Source organism: Leopardus geoffroyi, chromosome C1, assembly GCF_018350155.1.
Source record: "Leopardus geoffroyi isolate Oge1 chromosome C1, O.geoffroyi_Oge1_pat1.0, whole genome shotgun sequence".
Taxonomy (NCBI): Eukaryota; Metazoa; Chordata; class Mammalia; order Carnivora; family Felidae; genus Leopardus; species Leopardus geoffroyi.
Window position 1 is genome coordinate 187193410 of NC_059328.1, and position 22444 is coordinate 187215853.

Sequence of the window (22444 nt, forward strand, 5' to 3'; positions counted from 1 at the left end):
TTAAAGGATGGGGCACCTGGGTGACTCAGCTGGTTAGTGTCCGACTCGATTTCAGCTCAGGTCATGATCTCCCAGTTTGTGAGAGCCCCGAGTTGGGCTCTGTGCTGACAGCATGGGATATTCTCTCTTTCTTTCTCCCCCACCATTCCTCTCCCTACCCCTCCCCCACTTGCACTGTCTCTGACTCTCTCAAAATAAATAAAAAGGTGAAGGAAACTTGTAAGGAAAGATAGTATTTAGAGTAATGGAAAAGGGATGAGGGTGGTTGAAGCAAGGATGGGGAGAAAAAGAACTTTGTGTTGGGGGCTGAGGAAGTGGGGATGAATGTGTACTATGTACCAGGCTTGTGCCAGGTGATTTACACATCTTAATTGATTTGCTTCTATGGATGGCCTTTGATTTTGGTTATAGTAGCTCCCATTTGGTAAATGAGAAAACAGCCTCAGAGAAGCTAAGTGACTTACCTAAGGTATCATGTGCTGGTAAGTGGCAGAATCAGTATTTGAACCCAGGGATATGTGACTATAGTTCTTTTGCTCATATGCTTTGCTACCTCAAAGGTCCAGGCTTAAAGTGTACATGTGTACCATTTCCTGGGTATTGACTTCAGATACTCAATTTTACCTGATTTCTTCTCTCCCTTTTGTTTTGTTTTGTTTTGTTTTGTTTTGTTTTGTTATTGTTAGTGTGCAAGCCGGAGAGAGGGGCAGAGAGAGAGAGAGACTTTTAAGCAGGCTTCATGCTCAGTGGGGAGCTCAGTGCAGAACTCGATCCCACAACTCTGGGATCGTGACCTGAGCTGAAATCAAGAGTCAGACGCTCAACTGACTGAGCCACCCAAGCATCCCAGTTTTACCTGATTTCTGTATGTTATCTCGTGTACTCCTCACTCCCACAACAATCCGGCTTGTTCATTCCCTGATCTGCAGTTCTTCCCGTTCCTTCATGGATTTAAAGGTTCTCCTTTCCTCCTTGAATGACTTTGCATCCCTCTCACTTGCTGAGAGTTGGGACAATGTTGGATTACTGGTGGAACCAAGCCCACCACACACTGTAAACACACTCTTCCTTACCAATGACTTGACCGAGGAAGTGATGGAGGAGGCGCTGCAAAAGAAGTCGGATCTTATTCTCTCCTACCATCCGCCTATTTTCCGACCTTTGACGCACATAACCTGGAAAACATGGAAGGAGCGCCTGGTGATTCAGGCTCTGGAAAACAGAGTTGGTATTTACTCTCCTCACACAGCCTATGATGCTGCACCCCAGGGAGTCAATAGCTGGTTGGCTAAAGGGCTTGGTGAGAAGCCTCTTCTTTCATGTTTAATATTTTCCCTACGAATGCTTTGAAATTTTAGAATGTCTTTCTAGTAGAATTTTAACTGCTTTAGATGTGGGTACCATTCTATTTTTATATATTTAAAAATAATGTTGTGAAATCTGGCCATTAAATTGCATTTGAGAAATTAAATTTTCATCCTTAGTAAGGAGAGCATAGGAAATCTTTATTGCTGGACTGAGCTTTGTGAGTCCTCACTCTCGTGACACAGTGCCTAGCACCCAGAAATTCAAGAAGTGCTTGTTAAATTGAGCTCTGAAATCTCAGATCTCCCCAGGATATTCTTTGTATGTCAGTTAGATAGAAATCAGATTTTCACTGAATGCTTACTCATGCCCAGCACAATGACGGAATTCAGCCTATGTGTTTTAGCTTTATTTTTAGTTAGTTATTTTCATTTACTCATTTGGGGTTGAAACTTTTATGATGACATAATCTGAATTAATGTGGTCAAGTAGGTTATGAGCATTTGCAACCTGAATGATGATTTACCTGAATAAATTTAGTAAGCAGTTACAATTCTATGTATCGTCTAAAACTTCATGAGTCCAGTTTTTGTGGTATTTAACAGTCTTCTGGAAAATAATTCTGAAAATCAATTTGATTTTATGTCAATACTAAATCACTAGATTATGGGGACTTTTGGATGTATATGTAAGGGATATATATATGTGTGCATATTATATAAACATCAGTTTCTAAAAGCTTATTTCTTAAAATTTTGCCCATAATAGTTTATCTTTTTAATTAAAAAAAAAAAAAAAAAACACAATTTTATTCCTAGGAGTTTGCACCTCCAGGCCCATACATCCTTCCAAAGCTGCCAACTACCCAATGGGGGGAACGCACAGAGTAGAATTCAGCGTTAACTCCACGCAACACCTGGACAAAGTCATTTCTGCAGTGAAAGAAATTGCAAATATTTCTATCACTTCTTTTTCTACTAGGTATGATATATTTTTCTTCTTTTTTGTGTGTACTTATCTGTAAGGATCTTCTTTATAAATTCTATAACTCTAGTATTGTGAACTGAAACAAATTGTTTCCCCCCAGGATGGGTTTACGAGGCAGTATACTTCTCATTTGCATGTAGGTGCTCCAGAAGAACCATGGGTTTTTTTTTCCTGAAACAATAAAAATGACAAGTAACACTTACTATTTTCTAGGTGGGAGGGACTATACTATGCCTTTTATTTACAACGTTTCTAATTCCCCTGATAATGTTGAAAGGTGGTTTTTATAGTATATAGATAAACCCTACTGACTCACTGATTACATAGGTTTACTCTTACCAGTTTCAAGCAAATCAGTGATTCTCAAACACTTTAATGGAAGAAGACATTCAGGTGCCTCTTATAAGGCCAATCATTTATTTAGGGCAGAGATATCAAAATGGTGCCTTTAGTGGATTTTCTTTGAAGCTAATTTATCCAAACATCTTTTGAAGCATGTTAAGAGACAAGTTAGACAAAGCTGGAACTTAATAATTGTTTAAAAAAACAAAGATGAATATAATAACTTTAAGAAGATGGAGATGTGTTCCAGGCTGCAACAAAAAGGGACTCTTGTGAGTGGTTTTTAGGTGTAGATACCTTGTAATAAAATTATTGCAAATGTTTTCTAATAGTGTTGAGGGATTTAAAAAACCTCAAGAAAAATTATTTCCAGGACTTTGTATAGATTCCAGTTATGGATGTCTTTTACCATATTGAAATACTGTGTAAGTACTGAAATTAAAAAGATATACATGAAAATTTCAAACAGTGTAAAAGTCCTCCTTGTTCCCTCTACTCAATTCCAGTATCTTCAATTCATGTTACCTTTTCCTTTGTTTTCAGAGAAGTGGGTATCTTTCTAAACACATACAGGAACATGGAGAAATGCAGATTTTTGTGTTTTTTTTTTTTTTTATTGTTTTCTTAATTAAATGGCATGCTGCATTTGCCTCTTTTACTGAACAAGAGGTCTTAGAGATCTTTCTATGTAGGTATAGAAGATCTCTTTAACTGCTATGTAGTGTTTCTTATAGATCTACTGGACTTTCTTTAAGCATTTCTCTTCCTAACTAATGAGCTTTTTCCTTTTTTAAAAAGTTTATTTATTTTGAGAGAAACAGAGACAGTGTTAGCTGGGGAGGGGCAAAGAGAAAGGGAGAGAGAGAATCCCAAGGAGGAAGAGCAGAGCCCAATGTGGGGCTCCTAATTCATTAAACCAAGAGATCATGACCTGAGCCGAAATCAAGAGTCAGACACTCAACCGAGTCACCTAGGTGCCTTCCCCCCTTTTTTAAAACTGATGCACATTTAGTTTGGTTTTAGTTTTTCCTTATTACGGGTGATATCTGGGTTTTGTGATTAGATTGGGGTCCAGGCACTTTTTCCCTTTTTCTTGTCAAAGCTCTACAGATGATTCCAGTGTTGACAACTACTCTTCCAGATTCTTTTAAGGTGTCTTTTCGCTCTAGAATTCTATGATTATATTTTTAGAGTTTATGGTTAAATACAAAACTTTTCTGATGCCAGTGTTTTTGGAGACACTTCAGGGCATTGCTTCTCAGGGTCATTCAAGACCCCCTACAGAATGTTGGCTTCATCCTAAAGCTATGTAATTAGAATGGGGTTTGCCTGAAAATCTGTCCGGGAGATTCTTGTTTCAGTGGTTTGAAAAATTAACTTCTTTGGGCCTTAAAAAAATTCAGTTTGAGGGCACCTGGGTGACTCAGTTGAGTGTCCAACTTTGGCTCAGGTCATGATCTCATGGATTGTGACTTTGAGCCCCACATCGGTCTTACTGCTGTCAGCTTGGAGCCTGCTTTGGATCCTCTATCTCCCTTTCTGCCCTTGCCCCGAGCACGTGCGTGCGTGTGTGTGCGCGCGCGCTCGTTTTCTCTCTGTCTCAAAAATAAAAAGCCCTTCATTTGGGAAAAAAATTCGATTTGCTTTGGCCCCATTCATAGAAGTTCTATTTCACTGGATCTGTAGAAGGGTCCAGTAGCTATCATTTTAAGAAGCTAGCAGATTTCTGATGCATACCTGGGATTAGGAACAGTTCTAGAATAGTAGTTTCGAAGTGAGGTCCCTGAACCAGCAATATCAGCATCACCTGGAACTTGTTAGGTAAATTCTAAGACTCCACCTAGATCTACTGAATCTGAAACTGGGGAGGTGGGGTGGAGCTCAACATTCTATTTTAATAAGTCTACAAGGAGATTTGGATGCATGCTGAAGTTTGAAAAATATTTTTATTTATTTATTTAATTTTTTTAAGTTTACTTATTTTGAGAGAGAGCGAGAGAGAACACGAGCAGGGGAAGGGCACAGAGAGAATCCCAAGCAGGCTCCGCACTGTCAGCACAGAGCCTGACTGGGGTCTGGAACTCACAAACTGAAAGATCATGTCCTGAGCAGAAGTCAAGAATCTTGACACTTAACCGACTGAGCCACCCAGGTGTCCCTTGAGAAATACTATTCTTGGGGCACCTGGGTGGCTCAGTCGGTTGAGCGACTAACTTCGGCTCAGGTCATGATCTCGCAGTTTGTGAGTTCGAGCCCCTTGTTGGGCTCTGTGCTGACAGATCAGAGCCTGAAGCCTGCTTCAGATTTTGTGCCTCCCTCCCTCCCTGCCCCTCCCTGCTCATGCTTTGTCTCTCTCTGTCTCAGAAATAAATAAACATAAAAAAATTAAAAAAAAAAGTATTCTTGAAAATGGTTTGGGATTGGGGCGCCTGGGTGGTGCAGTCGGTTAAGCGTCCGACTTCAGCCAGGTCACGATCTCGCGGTCCGTGAGTTCGAGCCCCGCGTCAGGCTCTGGGCTGATGGCTCAGAGCCTGGAGCCTGTTTCCGAGTCTGTGTCTCCCTCTCTCTCTGCCCCTCCCCCGTTCATGCTCTGTCTCTCTCTGTCCCAAAAATAAATAAACGTTGAAAAAAAAATTAAAAAAAAAAAAAAAAAAGAAAGAAAATGGTTTGGGATTGCAACCTAAATTTCATGTAAATCTTTTTTTTTTAAGTTTGTTTGTTTTGAGAGAGAGTGAGTGCAAGTGGGGGAGGGGCAGAGAGAGAGGGAGAGAGAGAATCCCAAACAGACTCTGTCTGTCAGCAAGGATCCTGATGCAGGGCTTGAACCCACAAACTGAGATCATGACCTGAGCTGAAACCAAGTGTCAGAGGCTTAACTGACTGGGTCACCCAGGCATCCCCTAAATTTCATGTAAATCTAATCTTAATTATAGGAGGTTGTAAAGTGTGGATTGTTTATAATATGTTTTACTTATATTCATCCTAGAACAGCAAGTGATTTTTTTTTTTTTTTTTTAATAGGACTGATGATGAAGAACAAACACGGATTAGTCTGAATTGTAGTCAGGAGGCTTTGTTACAGGTGATGGCTTTTCTTTCCCAGAACAGACAATTCTATCAGAAGACTGAAATTCTGTTACTGGAGAAGGTAATAAAAATATATACTGTGCATTTTTGTTTGGCAAATTCATTTGTAAGTTGTTATATCAACACACTGTCAACTGTTACCTAAAGAAGCACAAGGTAGTGTTGAGGGCATAAAATACCCTGGAAAATATACTGTACTGAGAAAGGGAGACATTCCAGGAATGGAAAAGTGTTGGTAGAGGTTTTAGTTCATTCAGGCTGTTATAACAAAATACCCTGGACTGGATAGCTTATGAGCAACAGAAATTTATGTCTCACAATTCTGGAGCCTGGGAATTCCCAAGATTATGGTGCTGACAGATTTGGAGTGGTATCTGGAGAGGGTCCACTTCCTGATTCATCATCGGTACCTTCCCTCTGTGTCCTCATGTAATGGGAAACACTAAGGATATCTCTTGGAATCTGTTTTATAAACTAATTCCAGTCATGTGGGCTCCCCTCTCATGACTTAAGTACCCCCTAAGGGCTCCACCTGCTAATACCATCATCTTTGGGGGTTAGGATTTCAACATAGGAATTTGTGCAGGGGCAGACACATTCAGGTTATAGAAGTGTAGTATTGTGTGTTTTTTTTGTGTGTATTTTTTTAAATGTTTATTTTTTTAGAGAGTGACAGAGTATGAGTGGGAGAGGGGCAGAGACAGAGGGAGACACAGAATCCAAAGCAGGTTCCAGGCACTGAGCTGTCAGCACAGAGCCTGACGTGGGGCTCGAACCCCCCCCCCATGAGATCATGACCTGAGCTGAAGTTGGACGCTTAACCAGCTGAGCCACTCAGGTGCCCCAGTGTAGTAGTTTTTTTTGTTAATGTTTTTTTTTTATTGAAGTATGGTTGAAACCCAGTATCATATAGTACTTTTTAGGGTTAGAGACTCGGTTACAGGTTCTATCTCTTTTATACCCTCTGCCTGGACCATTCTATTTGCTCCTTTAACTTGACAGCTATTCATATGGTGATTTCTGCATCTTTACTTTCTGGCTCAGAATGCTTTCTTAAGGTAAAAACTTAAAAAAATGAACCCATATTTCCTGGAACTCTCTGTTCCACTTAATGGATCCCACATATAACTTAGTATATACAAATGTTGACCTTATTCCCACATCTCCCCTTTGAATATTACTTTTTTCTATTTCATTGGTGGCATCATCTTCTGCCTGATTTTCCAAGTTTACACAGCTCTCCCTTGCCTCTCATAAATCCATGCCTGCTGATTCTGTCCCCAAATCTATAGAATGTTTCTCTTCTCTTTGTCACCACAGTAGTTGAAAAGTTGTGCTTTGTCACCACAGTAGTTGAAACTCTCCTATCCCAGGTAACAAAAGAAGAGTAGTCTCCCTAGTGGGCACCGGAAGGGCGACAGTCCATGCTTTTTCTCATAGTGTACTGGCCATGGCCTCTGTCTCCATCCCTTGCTCTGCACATCAGCTGTAGCGTCTGCTCTTGGAACCGCTCTGAGCTCGTACCTTTCCACATCTCACCCTATCCCTTTCCTACCACACTATACTTGACATCACATTATTATTATTATACATTTTTTTTTTACTTTTTTCTGGTCTGGGAGGCCTACGTTTTTGCAAAACCTTTGGTTCCACTTTCTCCAAGTATCCCCACCCCAAGTCCCAGCTCATTTATTTTGTCATTTCTTTGTGCTCCCATAAAATGGTTCCTGTCTTGTATTTAAACACTTTTATTGTGATTAGTTATCTAAACATTTGCCTCTCAGGAGACTGAGCTCCTAGAAGTCAGAGAATGTTTTTGTCAGGCTTGCATCCTTGAACTTCAACCGGGACCTGGCTGTAGTAAGCTCACAGTGTGCATGTTTTATTGATCTCAGTATTTGCTGTATGTTTTCTAGGACTGAGATGGACAGTTTTTCTAACTTGTGTTTCTCTTCAGCCTCCACTTCCGCAAACTGGGATGGGACGGTTGTGCACACTGGATGAGCCTGCTTCCTTGGCAACCATGATTGAGCGAATCAAAAGGCACCTTAAACTAGCTCATGTTCGCCTTGCTCTTGGGGTAGGAAGGACCTTAGGTAAATATGACCCATTTATTTGTCCAGTGTACCTACTAATAATGTAGTATTACATAGTATTTGGGCAAAAGTTGATGGTTTGGGTTGTAGTAATGTGACAGGAAACATGTTAGTTCACGGGGGGCTGACTGATTTATTTTATCAATCCAGGTTGGCTAGGTTATGCTGTGGTGTACATCTCATTTGGCTCAAGGAAGATTTATGTCTCACTCCTACTCCATGTTCATTTCAAGTCAGCAGGAGAAGTCTACTCATCGTACACTGATTGCTGTTGCAGAGGGGGAGTTTTGGATGGTCTTGGACCATCAGTTAAACATTAACCCAGAAATGATACATTTTCTGTTCAAATCATTGTCTAGAATGAATCACATTTTGAGCACAAGTCAGGGCATGAAGCACAGTCCTACCATGGGCCAGGAAGGGCGCCGGAAGTTTTTATTATTCCAATTACAATGCAAGTATTCTATTTTATAATACTGATGGCATTTTACAGCAAGGTGCCAAGTGATCCACTGCAGTTTCCGAGTCTTGTAGTCTTGGTTTTTGGCTTTTAAATACTGCAATAAACATAGGGGTGCATATATCTTTTCAAGTTAGTGTTTTTATTTTCTGTGTGTAAATATCCAGTAGTGGAATTACTGGGTCATATGTATTCCTATTTTTAATTTTTTGAGGAACCTCCATACTGTTTCCCACGGTGGTTGCACTTAGTAATGTTGCCACTAGCAGTGCATGAGGGTTCCTTTTTCTCCACATCCTTGCCAACACTTGCTATTTCTTGTCTTTTTGTTTTCAGCCAGTCTGAGAAGTGTGGGTGATCTCTCACTGTGGTTTTGGTATGCATTTCCCTGATGATTAGCGATGTTGAGCATCTCTTCATGTGTCTTTTGGCCATCTGTATGTCTTTGGAAAAATGTCTTTTCAGGTCTGCTGCCCATTTTTAAATTGGATTATTTGTTTTTTTATAGTGTTGAGTTGTAGAAGTTCTTTATATATTTTGGATGTAAGACTGTCATTGGATGTATCATTGCAAATATCTTTTCCCATTGAGCAAATTGCCTTCTCATTTTGTTGATGGTTTCCTTTGCTGTTCAAAAGATTTTTATTGTGGTGTAGTCCCAATAGTTTATTTTTGCTTTTGTGTACCTTCCCTGAGGAGACCTATCTAGAAAAGTATTTCTAAGGCCGGTGTCAGAGAAATTACTGCTTATGTGTTCTTGTAGGAGTTTTATGGTTTCAGGGCTCATATTTAGGTTTTTAAACCGTCTTGGGTTTATTTTTGTGTATGGTATAAGAAAGCTGTCCATTTTCATTTTTTTGAATGTAGCTGTCCACTTTACCCAACACCATTTGTTTCTTTGTTTTTTCTATTGATAACCAACTTTATTTTTTTCTTTTATTTATTTATTTATTTTTAAAATATAATTTATTGTCAAGTTACCTAACATACAGTGTATACAGTGTGCTCTTGGCTTCGGGAGTAGATTCCCATGATTCATTCCTTACATACAACACCAGTGCTCATCCCAATAAGTGCCCTCCTCAGTGCCCATCACCCATTTTCCCCTCTCCCCATCAACCCTCAGTATGTTCTCTATTTAAGTGTCTCTTATGGTTTGCCTCCCTCTCTGTCTGAAACTATTTTTCCCCCTGCCCTTCCCCCATGGTCTTCTGGTAAGTTTCTCAAATTCCACATATGAGGGAAAACATATGTATCTGTCTTTCTCTGACTGACTTATTTCACTTAGCATAATACTCTCCAGTTCTGTCCATGTTGTTGCAAATGACAAGATTTCATTCTTTCTCATTGCCAGGTAGTATTCATTCCATTGTGTATATAAAACACATCTTCTTTATCTTTTCATCACTTGATGGACATTTGGGCTCTTTCCATAATTTGGCTATTGTTGATAGCGCTGCTGTAAACATTGGGGTAAATATGCCCCTGTGATTCAGCACTCCTATATCCTTTGGATAAATTCCTAGTGGTGCTATTGCTGGGTTGTAGGGTAATTCTATTTTTAATTTTTTGAGGAACCTCTGCACTGTTTTCCAGAGTGTGGCTGTACCAGTTTACATTCCCACCAGCAGTGCTAGAGGGTTCCCGTTTCTCCATATCCTCGCCAACTTCTGTTGTTTCCTGCGTTAATTTTAGCTACTCTGACTGGTGTGAGGTGGTATCTCAGTGTGGTTTTGATTTGTATTTCCCTGATGATGAATGATGTTGAATGTCTTTTCATGTGTCTGTTGGCCATCTGGATATCTTCTTTGGAAAAGTGTCTGTCCATGTCTTCTGCCCGTTTCTTCGCTGGATTATTTGTTTTTTGGGTGTTGAGTTTGGCAAGTTCTTTATAGATTTTGGATACTGACCCTTTATTTGATATGTTATTTTCAAATATCTTCTCTCATTCTGTTGGTTGCCTTTTAGTTTTGTTGATTGTTTCCTTTGCTGTGTAGAAGCTTTTTATCTTGATGAGGTCCTAATTGTTCATTTTTGCTTTTATTTCCCTTGCCTTCGGAGACATACCAAGTAAGAAGTTACTGGGACTGAAGTCAAAGAGGTTGTTGCCTGTTTTCCTCTCTAGGGTTTTGATGGTATCCTGTCTCATATTTAGGTCTTTCGTCCATTTGAGTTTATTTTTGTGTATCATGTAAGAAAGTGGTCCAGTTTCATTCTTCTGCATGTTGCTGTCCAGTTCTTCCAGCACCATTTGTTAAAGAGACTGTCTTTTTCCTTTGGATATTCTTTCCTGCTTTGTCAAAGATTAGTTGGCCATATGTGGGTCCAATTCTGTGTTCTTTATTCTATTCCATTCGTCTGTGTGTCTGTTTTTGTGCCAATACCAGACTGTCTTGATCATTACAGCTTTGTACTAGAGGCTAAAGTCTGTGATGGTGATGCCTCCTGCTTTGGTTTTCTTTTTCAACATTACTTTGGCTATTCGGGTCTTTTGTGGTTCCATACAAACTTTAGGATTGTTCCAACACCATATGTTGAAGAGACTTTTCCCATTGGATATTCTTGCCTCCTTTGTTGAAGATTAATTGACCATATATAAATGGGGGTATATTTCTCAGCTGTTCCATTGATCTATGTGTCTATTTTTATGCCAGCACAATACATTTTTGATTATTAAACCTTTGTAGTATATCTTGTTTTTAACGTATGTTTATTTTGAGGGAGAGAGAGAGAGACAGAGAATGAGCAGGGGAGGGGGCAGAGGGAGAAAGAGAATCCCAAGCAGGCTCTGCGCTGTTGGCACAGAGTTTGATGTGAGGCTCAATCCCATGAACTGTGTAATCATGACCTGAGCCGAAATCAAGAGTTGGACCCTTAACCGACTGAGCCACCCGGGTGTCCCTGTAGTATATCTTGAAATTGGGTAGTATGATGATGCCTCCTGCTTTGTTCTTTCTCAAGATTGCTTTCAATGTTCAGGGTCTTTTGTGCAGCCATACAAATTTTAGTATTATTTGTTCCAGTTCTGTGAAAACTACTGTTAGTATTTTGATAGGGATTGCACTGAATCTGTAGATTGCTTCGGTAGTATGGACATTTTCACAATATTAATTCATCACATCCATGATATTGGAATATCTTTGCATTTCTTTGTGTTACCTTCAATTTCTTCCATCAGTGTTTTATAGTTTTCGGAGTATAGGACATTGACTTCATTGGTTGAGTTTATTCCTATTTTATTCTTTTTGGTGCAGTTGTAAATGGAGTTGTTTTCTTAATTTCTCTTTCTGCTATTTCATTATTAGTGTATAGAAATGCAACAGATTCCTGTGTATTAATTTGTATTTTGCAACATTATTGAATTCATTTATTATTACTTTTGGTGGAGTCTTGGGGTTTTCTTATGTATACTATTATGTTGTCTGCAAATAGTGAGAGTTTCACTTCTTCCTTAACAATTTGGATGCCTTTTATTGTCTGATTGCTATGACTAGGACTTCCAGTGGCAAGAGTGGGCATCCTTGTCTTGTTCCTATTAAAGGTATGTTTCCTTTAAACCCACTTTGAGGTTTTTATCATGAACAGATGTTGAATTTTATCCTGTTCTGCCCCTATTGAGATGGTCATATGATTTTTATCCTTTGTTAATGTGTTTTACATTGATATTCTGAATATTGAAGCATCATCCTTGTGTCCTTGGAATTAATTCAGTTTGGTTGTGGTGGATGTATTGGTGAATGTGGTTTGCTAGTATTTTGTTGAGGATTTTTGCATCATTCACCAGGGATATTGGCCTGTAGGTTGGGAGTGTCTTTGTCTAGTTTTGGTATCAGGGTAATGCTGACCTTGTAGAATGTATTTGAAGCTTTCCTGAAGCTTTCCTTCCTCTTCTATTTTTTGGAATTTATCTATATATCTAGACTTGTATTTGTTGGGAGTTTTTTGATTACCCATTAAATTTCATTGAATTGGTCTGTTCAGATTTTATTTGTTTTTTCTTTTCTTTTCTTTTCTTTTCTTTTCTTTTATTTTTTTCAACGTTTATTTATTTTTGGGACAGAGAGAGACAGAGCATGAACGGGGGAGGGGCAGAGAGAGAGGGAGACACAGAATGGGAAACAGGCTCCAGCCTCTGAGCCATCAGCCCAGAGCCCGACGCGGGGCTCGAACTCACGGACCGCGAGATCATGACCTGGCTGAAGTCGGACGCTTAACCGACTGCGCCACCCAGGCGCCCCTGTTTTTACTTTAGAGAGAGAGTGTGTGCATCAGTGGGGAGAGGGGCAGAGGAAGGGAGAGAATCTTAAGCAGGTTCCACTCTCAGTCCATCATGGGACTTGATCCCACATCCCTGGGATCATGACCTGAGCTGAAATCAAGAAGCAGACACTCAACTGACTGAGCCACACCGGTGCCCCAGTCTGTTTAGATTTTCTATTAATCCCTGATTCAATTTTGGAAGATTGTGTTTTTCCAAGAGTTTATCTATTTCTTCTAGGTTGTTCAGTTTGTTGGCATATAATTTTTCATAGTAGTCTCTTTGGATTTCTGTTTTGTCAGTTGTTACTTCATTCATTTCTGATTTTTTATTTTTTATTATTTATTTATTTATTTTCAACGTTTATTTATTTTTGGGACAGAGAGAGACAGAGCATGAACGGGGGAGGGGCAGAGAGAGAGGGAGACACAGAATGGGAAACAGGCTCCAGCCTCTGAGCCATCAGCCCAGAGCCTGACGCGGGGCTCGAACTCACGGACCGCGAGATCGTGACCTGGCTGAAGTCGGACGCTTAACCGACTGCGCCACCTAGGCGCCCCTCATTTCTGATTTTTTAAATTTGGGTCCTCTCTATTTTTCTTGATAAGTCTGGCTAAAGGTTTATCAGTTTTTGTTTATTCAGAGAAACAGCTCTTCGTTTCCTTGTCTTTTCTATTGTTTTTTTATTTTAGTCTGTATTTCATTTATTTCTGTCCTGATCTTTTATTTCCTTCCACTAACCTTGGGTTTTGTTGTTGTTCTCATTCTGTTAGATGTAAGGTTAGATTGTTCAGATATTTCTTGTTTCTTGAGGTAGGCCTGTATCACTGTAAATTTTCCTTTCACTGCTTTTGCTGTGTCCCAAAGATTTTGGACCATCATGTTTTCATTTTCATTTGTCTCTGTATTTTTTGATTTCTTTGTTGACACATTGGTTGTTTAGCTCCCACATGTTTGTGGTTTTTTCCAGTTTTTTTCTTGTGATTGATTTCTAGTTTCCTACCATTGTGGTTGGAAAAGATGCATGATATGATTTTAGTCTTCACAAATTTATTGAGACTTATTTTTTTTTAATTCTTTTTAAATGTTTTATTTATTTTTGAGAGAGACAGAGACAGAATGCAAGTGGGTTAGGGGCAGAGAGAGAGACACACACACAGAATCCAGAGCAGGCTCCAGGCTCCGAGCCGTCAACCCGATGCGGGGCTTGAACTCATGACCCGAGCCGAAGTTGGATGCTCAACAGACTGAGCCACCCAGGCGCCCCGAGTGAGACTTCTTTTTTGGCCTAACATGTTTTATCCTGGAGAATCTTCCATGTACGTTTGAAAAGAAGGTATATTCTGTTGTTTTGGGATGGAATGTTCTGTATATATCTGCTAACACTAATGTGTTGTCCAAAGACACTGTTTCTTTATGGATTTTCTGCCTGGATGATTTATCCATCAATATAAGTAGGTGTTAAAGTCTCCTACTGTTATGATAGTACGGTCAAACTTTCTGTTTATATTTGTTAATACTTGTTTTATGTATTTAGGTGCTCCAATGTTGGGTGCAGAGATATTTATAATTGTTATATCCTCTTTTGCATTGATTTCTTTACCATTATGTAATGCCTTCTTTCTCTCTTGTTACATCTTTGTTTTAAAGTCTGTTTTGTATTGCTACCTTTGTTTTGTTTTGCTTCCATTTGCATGGAATCTTCTTCCATCCCTTTTCCTTCAGTTTGTATGTATCTTTAGGTCTGAAGTGATAAAATACAGACCCTTCTATATGCTGCCTACAAGAGACTCACTTCATCCTATATTTTTTGATTGTTGCATTTACACCATTTACATTTAAAGTAATTACTGATAGGTATGTGCTTATTTTTGTTTTGTTAATTGTTTTCTGGTTATTTATGTAGTTCTTTTCTGTTCCTTTTTTCTTCTCTTGTTCCCTTTCCTTGTCACTGGTAATTTTCTTTAGTGTTATGCTTGGCTTGCTTTCTTTTCAGTTTTTGTGGATCTGTTACAGATTTTTGTGTTTGTGGTTACCAGAAAGTTTCTCTATAGGACCCTAAATATATAGCCATCTATAACTGATGGTCACTTAAGTTCGAACACCTTTTTTTTTTTTTTTTAATGTTTATTTTTGAGAGAGAGAGCGCGCACATGCAGTGGAGGGGCCAAGAGAGAGGGAGACAGTGCACCTGAAGCGGGCTCTGTGCTGACAGCAGAGACCCTGATGTGGGGCTGAACTCACAAACCATGAGACCATGACCTGGGCTGAAGTCAGATGCTCAACTGACTGAGCTGCCCAGGCACCCCAAGTTGGAACACCTTTTAAAAGGACTTGTTTTTTATTCCCTCATGTTGTGTGTGGCATCATATTTTACATCTTTTTATTCATAACTATTTCCTAATTATGGCTTTTTCTTTTTTACTTAAGTTCTTTAACATTTGTTGTAAGTCTGGTGTAGTGGTGATGAACTCCTTTAACTTTTGCTTGTCTGGGAAACTCATTTTATCTCTCCTTCTAATCTGAATGATAATCTGGCTAGGTAGATTATTCTTTTTTTTTTTTTTTTGAGAGAGAGAGCACATGAGCAGGGGAGGGGCAGAGAGAGGGAGACAGAATCTCAATCAGGCTCCGCAGTGTCAGCATGGAGCCTAATGTGGGGCTTGAACCCATGAAACCATGAGATCATGACTTGAGCTGAAGTCAAGAGCTGGATGCTTAGCCAACTGAGCCACCCAGGTACCCCCTGGGTAGATTATTCTTGATGGTGGGTTTTTTTCCTTTTAGCATTTTGAATATATCATGATACATTCCCTTTTGGCCTGCAAAATTTCTGCTGAAAATCAGCTGATAGCCTTCCAGAGTTTTCCATATAAATAACTTTTTGCTTCTCAGTTACTTCTTTTAAAATTCTCTTTATCTTTAGTCTTGGACATTTCAGTTATTATGTGTCATGGTGTGGATCTCCTTGGGTGTGTCTTGTTTGGACTCTCTGTGTTTCCTTCTCCAGGTCAGGGAAGTTTTCAGCTATTCTTTCTTTCTTTTTTAAATTTATTTTTATTTTTTATTAAAATTTTTTTAATGTTTATTTTTGAGACAGAGCAAGCATGAGTGGGAGAGAGGCAGAGAGAGAGAGGGAGGGAAGGAGACAGGATCTAAAGTTGACTCTGTGCTGTCAGTGCAAAGCCATCATGGGGCTCGAACTCAGAAACTGTGAGATCATGATCTGGGCTGACATTGGACGCTCAACTGACTGAATCACCCAGGCTTCCCAACTTTTATTTCTTCAAATAAATTTTTTGCATTTTTCTTTCTTCTCCTTCTGAGACCGATATATGCTATGATTGTTCACTTGATGTTGAAGAGATCCCTTAACCTATCCTCATTAAATTTTTTTTTTCTTTTTCTGTTCAGGTTGGCTGTGTTTCATTATCAGTTTTTCAGATCACTGATCTGTTCTGCATTTGTTAATTCCCTCTAATGTATTTTTCATTGCAGTTATATTCTCCATTTCTGGTAGGTTTTTTTTTAATGTTTTGTTTATTTTTGAGAGAGCACAAGTGGGGGATGGGCAGAGAGAGAGGGACACAGGATCTGAAGCAGGCTCTGCACTGAGAGCAGTGAGCCCATTGTGGGGCTTGAACTCACAAACCGCGAGATCATGACCTGAACCAAAGTTGATGCTCAGCCAACTGAGCTACCCAGGTACCCTGATAGGTTTAAAAAAAAAAAAAAATTTCTGTCTCTATGTTGAAGTTCTCACTGAGTTCTTCCACTCTTCTCTCCAGTCTGGTGAGCATCTTTATGACCGTTACCTTAAACTCTTTACCTGGAGTATTACTTCTCCCTGTTTCATTTAGTTCTTTCTCTGAAGTTTCATTTTATTCTTTCATGTGGAACATATTCTTCTGTCTTCTCATTTTGCTTCACTTTCTGTGTTCACTTCTATGAATTATGTGGAACAGCTGCTTCTCCCCAACTTGAAGGAATGGTCTTATGTATGGTCATCCCTGAGTAGACTGTGTGCCTGGTGACTTTGGTTGGCTGGAATGGTGTTGGGCATGGGCAGACTCCCAGGGCACTCTGTGCTGGAGCTGCCCTAGTGGGATGGTTGGAACTAAAGTGGGCATGGACTGGGGTGGTCCTAAGGCTCTCAGAGAATGCCTTGGCAGGATAACTGAAGCTGAAGTGGATGTAAGCCAAGTGTTCCAGGGTGCTCTGTGCGCTCTGTGGAGCTGAGGTGAGGCATGGACTGGTGGGGGGGAACCTGAGTGCTTTGCACAGGGGGCACCCTGGCAGCACAGCTGTACCTGAAATAGGTGTAGGCCAGGGGGTCCCAGAGCTCTCCATGCAGAGGGCACCCTCAGCGTCTCTCTTAAAATACCACTGATGGAATGACCAGTAATGAAGTGTCCATTCTAGAAGCCTTAAGTGCTAAATACTTGTTGGATTTGGGCTTCAAAGTTTCTGTTATTTTACTCTACAGAGGTTGTTCTTTTGAGTTAAATATGATATTTAAAAATACATGTCAAGTGAGTTTGTAGCATTCCTATAACTAGCCCTTTTAGTCCCTCACCTGAGAAGGAGCTGGTACCTGCCTATCTCTCGCTGTTGCCTGGAAAACCAGGATGGTCACTTTACCAGCCTTATGTGGGCTTGTGCACAGCTATGTCTGTTTGAAGGAATTAATAGCCCTGCATTGGGTTATTTTTGCAATACCAAAGAATCATCTGTCTATATGAAGATGTGTTTTATTATTTTTTTAAATTCAGTAAGCAAAGTTCATTTACTGGTAATGAGACCAGGAGTAAAGTCTGCATTATGTGAAAGATTATTGATACAAATTATAATATTAAAATGAAGGGGAATTGTAATGTGTTGGTCTCTTGTTTCCTTTATTTTGAAGAGTCTCCAGTCAGAGTCGTGGCCCTGTGTGCTGGTTCTGGGAGCACCGTGCTGCAGGGGGTAGAGGCTGACCTTTACCTCACAGGTACGATAGCCTCTGGGTCTCCTTTTCTTTTTTGTGTGTATCATTCTCAGCTTTATTTTTTATAAGGAAAAAAAAACAACAGGTTTTTAAGCCAGCACCTGGCATATAGATGGATCTAATACCTGTTGTTTGAACCTGAACTAAATAGGAACTGCACTGAAATTGGAGATACACCATATTCTTTTATTTTATTTATTTATTTATTTTTTTACTAGTAAATTTAAACCATATTCTTTTAGAGGGAAAAAAAGTCATTAAACAATTTACTGTTAGATTATCTTAAAAACTTGTGTTCAGTATTTATTTAACCTGTGTTCTTCCTAAACATTCTCATAGATTTCATGTCTGTTAATGGGACACTTTCTACCTTTCCACCTTAGCTAAAGCCACTAAAGCCAATCATTAGTTCCTATCAGTTCTAGCTCCAGAATCTTTTTTTTAAGGTTTATTTATTTTTGAACCCATGAACCATGAGATAATGACCTGAGCTGAAATCAAGAGTTGGATGCTCAACCAATTAGGCCACACAGGCACCCCATCCAGAATCTTTATAGAGCCTTTCTTCTTATCTCTATTCAAGCATCATCTTCTACATGAAATACTTAAATCTAATCTTAAGTCTTCCACATACAACCCTCAAATTAACTTTTTTTTCAAAAGTACAAATTTGATGGTATATAATATTATGCTAGCTAAAAAGTCTTTAGTGGTTTCCTTCACATGTCCTGGTCAGGCCTGAACATTCATCCTCTTTCATGCAGCCTTCTGCTGTTTTCTCTGGCTAGAATGCCTTCCTTGCCCTTTACTTCTAGTGATAAGCTCAAGATACCTCCTCTGAGAAGCTTTTTCTGACACTGTCTGGCTCCTGCCCTGATGGTCATGCCTTCCTCTCCAATTACTATTGCTTTATCCTTTTTTTTTTTTTTTTTTAATTCTTCATTTTTTAATTTTAGAGCGAGAATGAGCAGGGGAGAGGGGCAGAGGGGCAAAGGGAGAGAGAGAGAGAGAATATCTTAAGCAGGCTTCACAGTCAGTACAGAGCCTGACGTGGGGCTCATTTCCAAGACCCTGGGATCCTGATCTGAGCTGAAATCAAGAGTTGGACACTCAGCTGCCTGAGCCACCCAGGTGCCCCTCCTGTTGCTTTCTCCTTAACCTCCAGTATGCATTTCTATCAGATGGTAATTGTTCAGCTTTATACTCTGTCCTTGAGGGTAACATCTAATAGGTACAAGGCCCATCATTCAGAAGATTTGGAGGCACTTTGTACACTAATGGTTGTATTTTGCTACATTTGCATATTCTGTGTTACATACATATTCTGTGTGTGTATGTGTATAAATATATATCTATGGGTGTGCATATAAATATATTTCTATTTATGTGTTTCCCCTGAAACCATTTTGTAATAAATTTCATACATGACCTTTTATCCCAGAAACATCAGCATATATCTCCTAAGAACTAAGGACATTTTCTTCTATGACCAATGATCAAATACAGGAATTTAGGATTGTTAAGACACTTACTTAATATGTAGTCTATATTTAAATTTTGCCAAATGATTAGAATTGCGTATCTTTTTCTGATTGATACCTAATCTGTGAGCACACACTGCATCTAGAAGAGTTTCTCGGCTCTGTCCAGAGCATTGACATTTTTGAAGAGTATAGGCCATTTGTTTTGTGGTATATCTCTAAATTTGGGGGATGTGATTATTTCCTTATAAATAATGACTTTCTTAAAACTAGTTCTTTTTTTTTAATAGTCTTGAAAGAGACTTTTAAAATGTTTTTGTTTTTAATTATTCTTTGTTTTTAGAGAGTGCACAAGTGGGGGGGGGGGGGCAGAGGAAGAGAAAGAGAATCTTAAGCAGGCTCTATACTTTGCATGGAGCCTGATGTGGGACTCCATCCCATGACCCTGGGATCATGACCTGAGCCAAAATCAAGAGACACTCAACTCACTGAGCCACCCAGGCACCCCTAGTTTTCTTTGTTTACACTTTTAAGCACTATGTGCATAAGATAAATTCATGCAGTTCAAAATTGTTAAAATAGCCTTCCTATCTGGTTACTTGGGGAAATAGAAAGTATCTTCTTATCTGGCTGACCTTAGATGTCTATGATCTGTGAGGCGTCGCTTTGAGTATAACTTTAGGGATGAAAAGCACCAGGTCAAAGGCACATATAGGCCTCTCCTGATGTTCATCACCCTTACTCTGAGTGTAACATGGTAGTATCAGGGTGTTAAGGGTAGTATCCTAGAAAGACCAGCAGATTTGCTCCTTGTAAATATAAATTCTCATTTGCTTCTTTCCCACAGCTACCCTCCTAAGCTAGGCTTTTCTTCCCTTTGCCTTCAGCTAGTACAGAGTCTTTGCAGATCCCCCTGTCCCCGCCCTGCCTTTCATGCCTTCTCCTCACAGCATTTATAATTGTCCAGGTCACCAGACTTGTCTCTCCTGAAGCATGGCTTCTAACTGGGCCCCTTAATGTCTTTCTTCTTTTTACTTTCCTATTTACCTTTACTATTTTTACCTTTACTATTACCTTTACTATTTACTATTACCTTTACTATTACAGATTAAGATATTTTAAAAGATTATTGAATAAAAAATATCCCATATATGAAATGACATGTATTGGGAAGCAGGAAAGTGTGGAGGATTGAACCTTTCCCTAAGAACCTTATTTTTTGATGTTTTCAGGGCTCTAAACATATTTCAAAATTAGACTTGTTATGAACAAGCTAAATTGTGTATTTTTGCTGTAAAATCAGAAGTCCTCAAATTCACAAATAGTGTTTTTAAAAAATTCAAGACACTTGAGGGGGCACCTGGGTGGCTCAGTCAGTTGAACATCTGGCTCTTGATTTTGCCTCAGTCATGATCCCAGGGTCATGGGATCAAGCCCTGTTGGACTCTGCAATGAGCATGGAGCCTGCTTGGGATTCCCTATCCTGGCCCTCCCTTGCGTACACACACACTCTCTCTAAAATAGGAAAAAGCAACTATTGGGGCGCCTGGGTGGCTCAGTCAGTTAAACGTCTTGGCTATTAATTTCGGCTCAGGTCAAGATCTCATGAACAGTGAGATTGTACTGTGGGGCTCTGCGCTGACAGCACAGAGCCTGCTTGAGATTCTCTCTGCACCACCCATGCATGTGCTTGTGCTCCTTCTCTAAATACACATTACAAAAAATACAGAACACTGGAGTTTTTTTAAACCTTTTTACAAAAGAGGAGCTCCTCTTCTACCAGTAACTTCAGAATTTCTAGGAATTTTGCCTAAGTTAAAGGAAAATAAATACCCTGTATTTATTTATTTATTTATTTATTTATTTATTTATTTATTTACCTTGTCTTTAATTTAGAAGTAACTTTAAGCTTGTTTTATCCTTATTAGAGTAGAGCTGATACTGAAGATTTTGGTGTTCACAAAGCATAAAGAAGTGTTTGGGAACTATACCTATGATTTTCTGGAGATATTTTGTTATTTGGTATTGATATAGATGAGAAATTTTCTGAAAGCCCCAGTTGACTTAGCAGTACTCGTTTATCTTCTTATGGAAACATTTTGAATGGGTGTTCTTGTAGATCTGGTTCTGGCGGTATTAGATGCTATTGCATACGGGAGTTTAGATTCTTGTCTGAGTCTGCCAAGGAGGAAGAATTTGGAATTCTCATTGGGATGATCTGTCTCTTTCTAAATTGGAAGACACCTAAGAAACCTGTACATTACTTTCTAGATTTATGTGTAAAGTTCTGCTTTTTACACGATGAATTCTTGGTGTTTCTGCAGTTATGGTTCAGCATTCCACAGACTGTGTCTAATATTTAAGTATTTGCTCTTTCCTTTGTTGGCAGGTGAGATGTCCCATCATCATGTTCTGGATGCTGCATCCCAAGGAATAAATGTCATCCTCTGTGAACATAGCAACACTGAACGAGGTTTTCTTTCTGATCTTCGAGATATGCTGGGTGCTCACTTGGAAAATAAGATTAATATTATCCTGTCAGAAAGAGACAGGGACCCTCTTAATGTGATTTAAAGCATACAGGGACAACAAGATGACAGAGTCTACAAATTGATTTGCTCCCAACTTGAATGCGTAACAGGAATCAGCAGACTTAGTATCCGTCTGGAAGAATGTCTTAGAATGTACACTGTTTCTGGTTTGTAAATCTGCTTCACCAAATAGTCTGTAGCTTGTATGGTAAAAACCATAATGTATTAAACACTTAACAATTAAACGTATTAAACAAACTACTATTAACAAATATTTATTATAAGATGAATTAAGATTATGATACATGTGAAGTACATATTTATCAACTCCAGGAAGATTACTTAACATTCTTGGTAAGTACCTTCTTCTTAGCTTAATTATAGATGAGATCTGTCATTTGAGATCTCTCTGCTCTTGGTTAGTTTAAAAAACTTGAGACTAGAATACTGATTTCTAGGTAGCAGCCTCTAGGGGGTGATAAGGTATGTCTGTATGTTCCTGTTCATAGATCACTAATGTCTCACATAAATTTCAGAATCAGGATGAGGTTTTGTTTTTGTGGTTTTTTTCTTAATATACATGACCATTATTCATAACTATTGTTTTATTGCTTTTGGGTAACTTACCTGTAATTTTATTAGTAATACATAAAAGATGGTTAGCTTTCAAAATAATACCAGTTACCATACAGTATTAATTTTGTGCTAGGCCGTCTCAGGTATGTTATAAACAGTTTCAATCCCTATAAATAAGAATACAGGTATTATTATTATTTCCATTTTACAGATGAGTGAACTGAAACAGAGGTTAAGGAGTTTGTCCAAAGCCACGTAGATAGGGAGTGAAGGAGTTAGGACACAAAATGTGGTAGCCTTGCTTCACGGTCTGTGTTCTTTACTTCTTGACACT

At 39.1% G+C, this 22444-nt stretch overlaps 1 protein-coding gene across 2 annotated transcripts; it reads left to right on the top strand.

The window, feature by feature from the left end:
• Positions 1 to 690: 690 nt before the first annotated feature.
• On the top strand, positions 691 to 21795 carry NIF3L1 (NGG1 interacting factor 3 like 1). 2 transcript variants are annotated; one of them, XM_045480686.1, is made up of 6 exons: positions 691 to 1300; positions 2124 to 2286; positions 5656 to 5782; positions 7679 to 7817; positions 17442 to 17525; positions 21393 to 21795. In XM_045480686.1, the coding sequence occupies exons 1-6, from the start codon at positions 868 to 870 to the stop codon at positions 21575 to 21577; spliced, it is 1131 nt and encodes a 376-aa protein (XP_045336642.1). In that variant the 5' UTR covers positions 691 to 867; the 3' UTR covers positions 21578 to 21795. The 2 variants fall into 2 exon arrangements, with proteins under 2 accessions (XP_045336642.1, XP_045336643.1); XM_045480687.1 differs by lacking the exon at positions 7679 to 7817 and having other exon boundaries at positions 21393 to 21503.
• The last annotated feature ends 649 nt before the right edge of the window (positions 21796 to 22444 follow it).

Coding starts and splice junctions, on each gene's coding strand:
- NIF3L1 (XM_045480686.1), top strand. CDS start 868: ATGTTATCTCGTGTACTCCTCACTCCCACAACAATCCGGCTTGTTCAT. Junction 5,783..7,678: donor AAATTCTGTTACTGGAGAAG/GTAATAAAAATA, acceptor GTTTCTCTTCAG/CCTCCACTTCCGCAAACTGG. Junction 7,818..17,441: donor TGGGGTAGGAAGGACCTTAG/GTAAATATGACC, acceptor TTTATTTTGAAG/AGTCTCCAGTCAGAGTCGTG.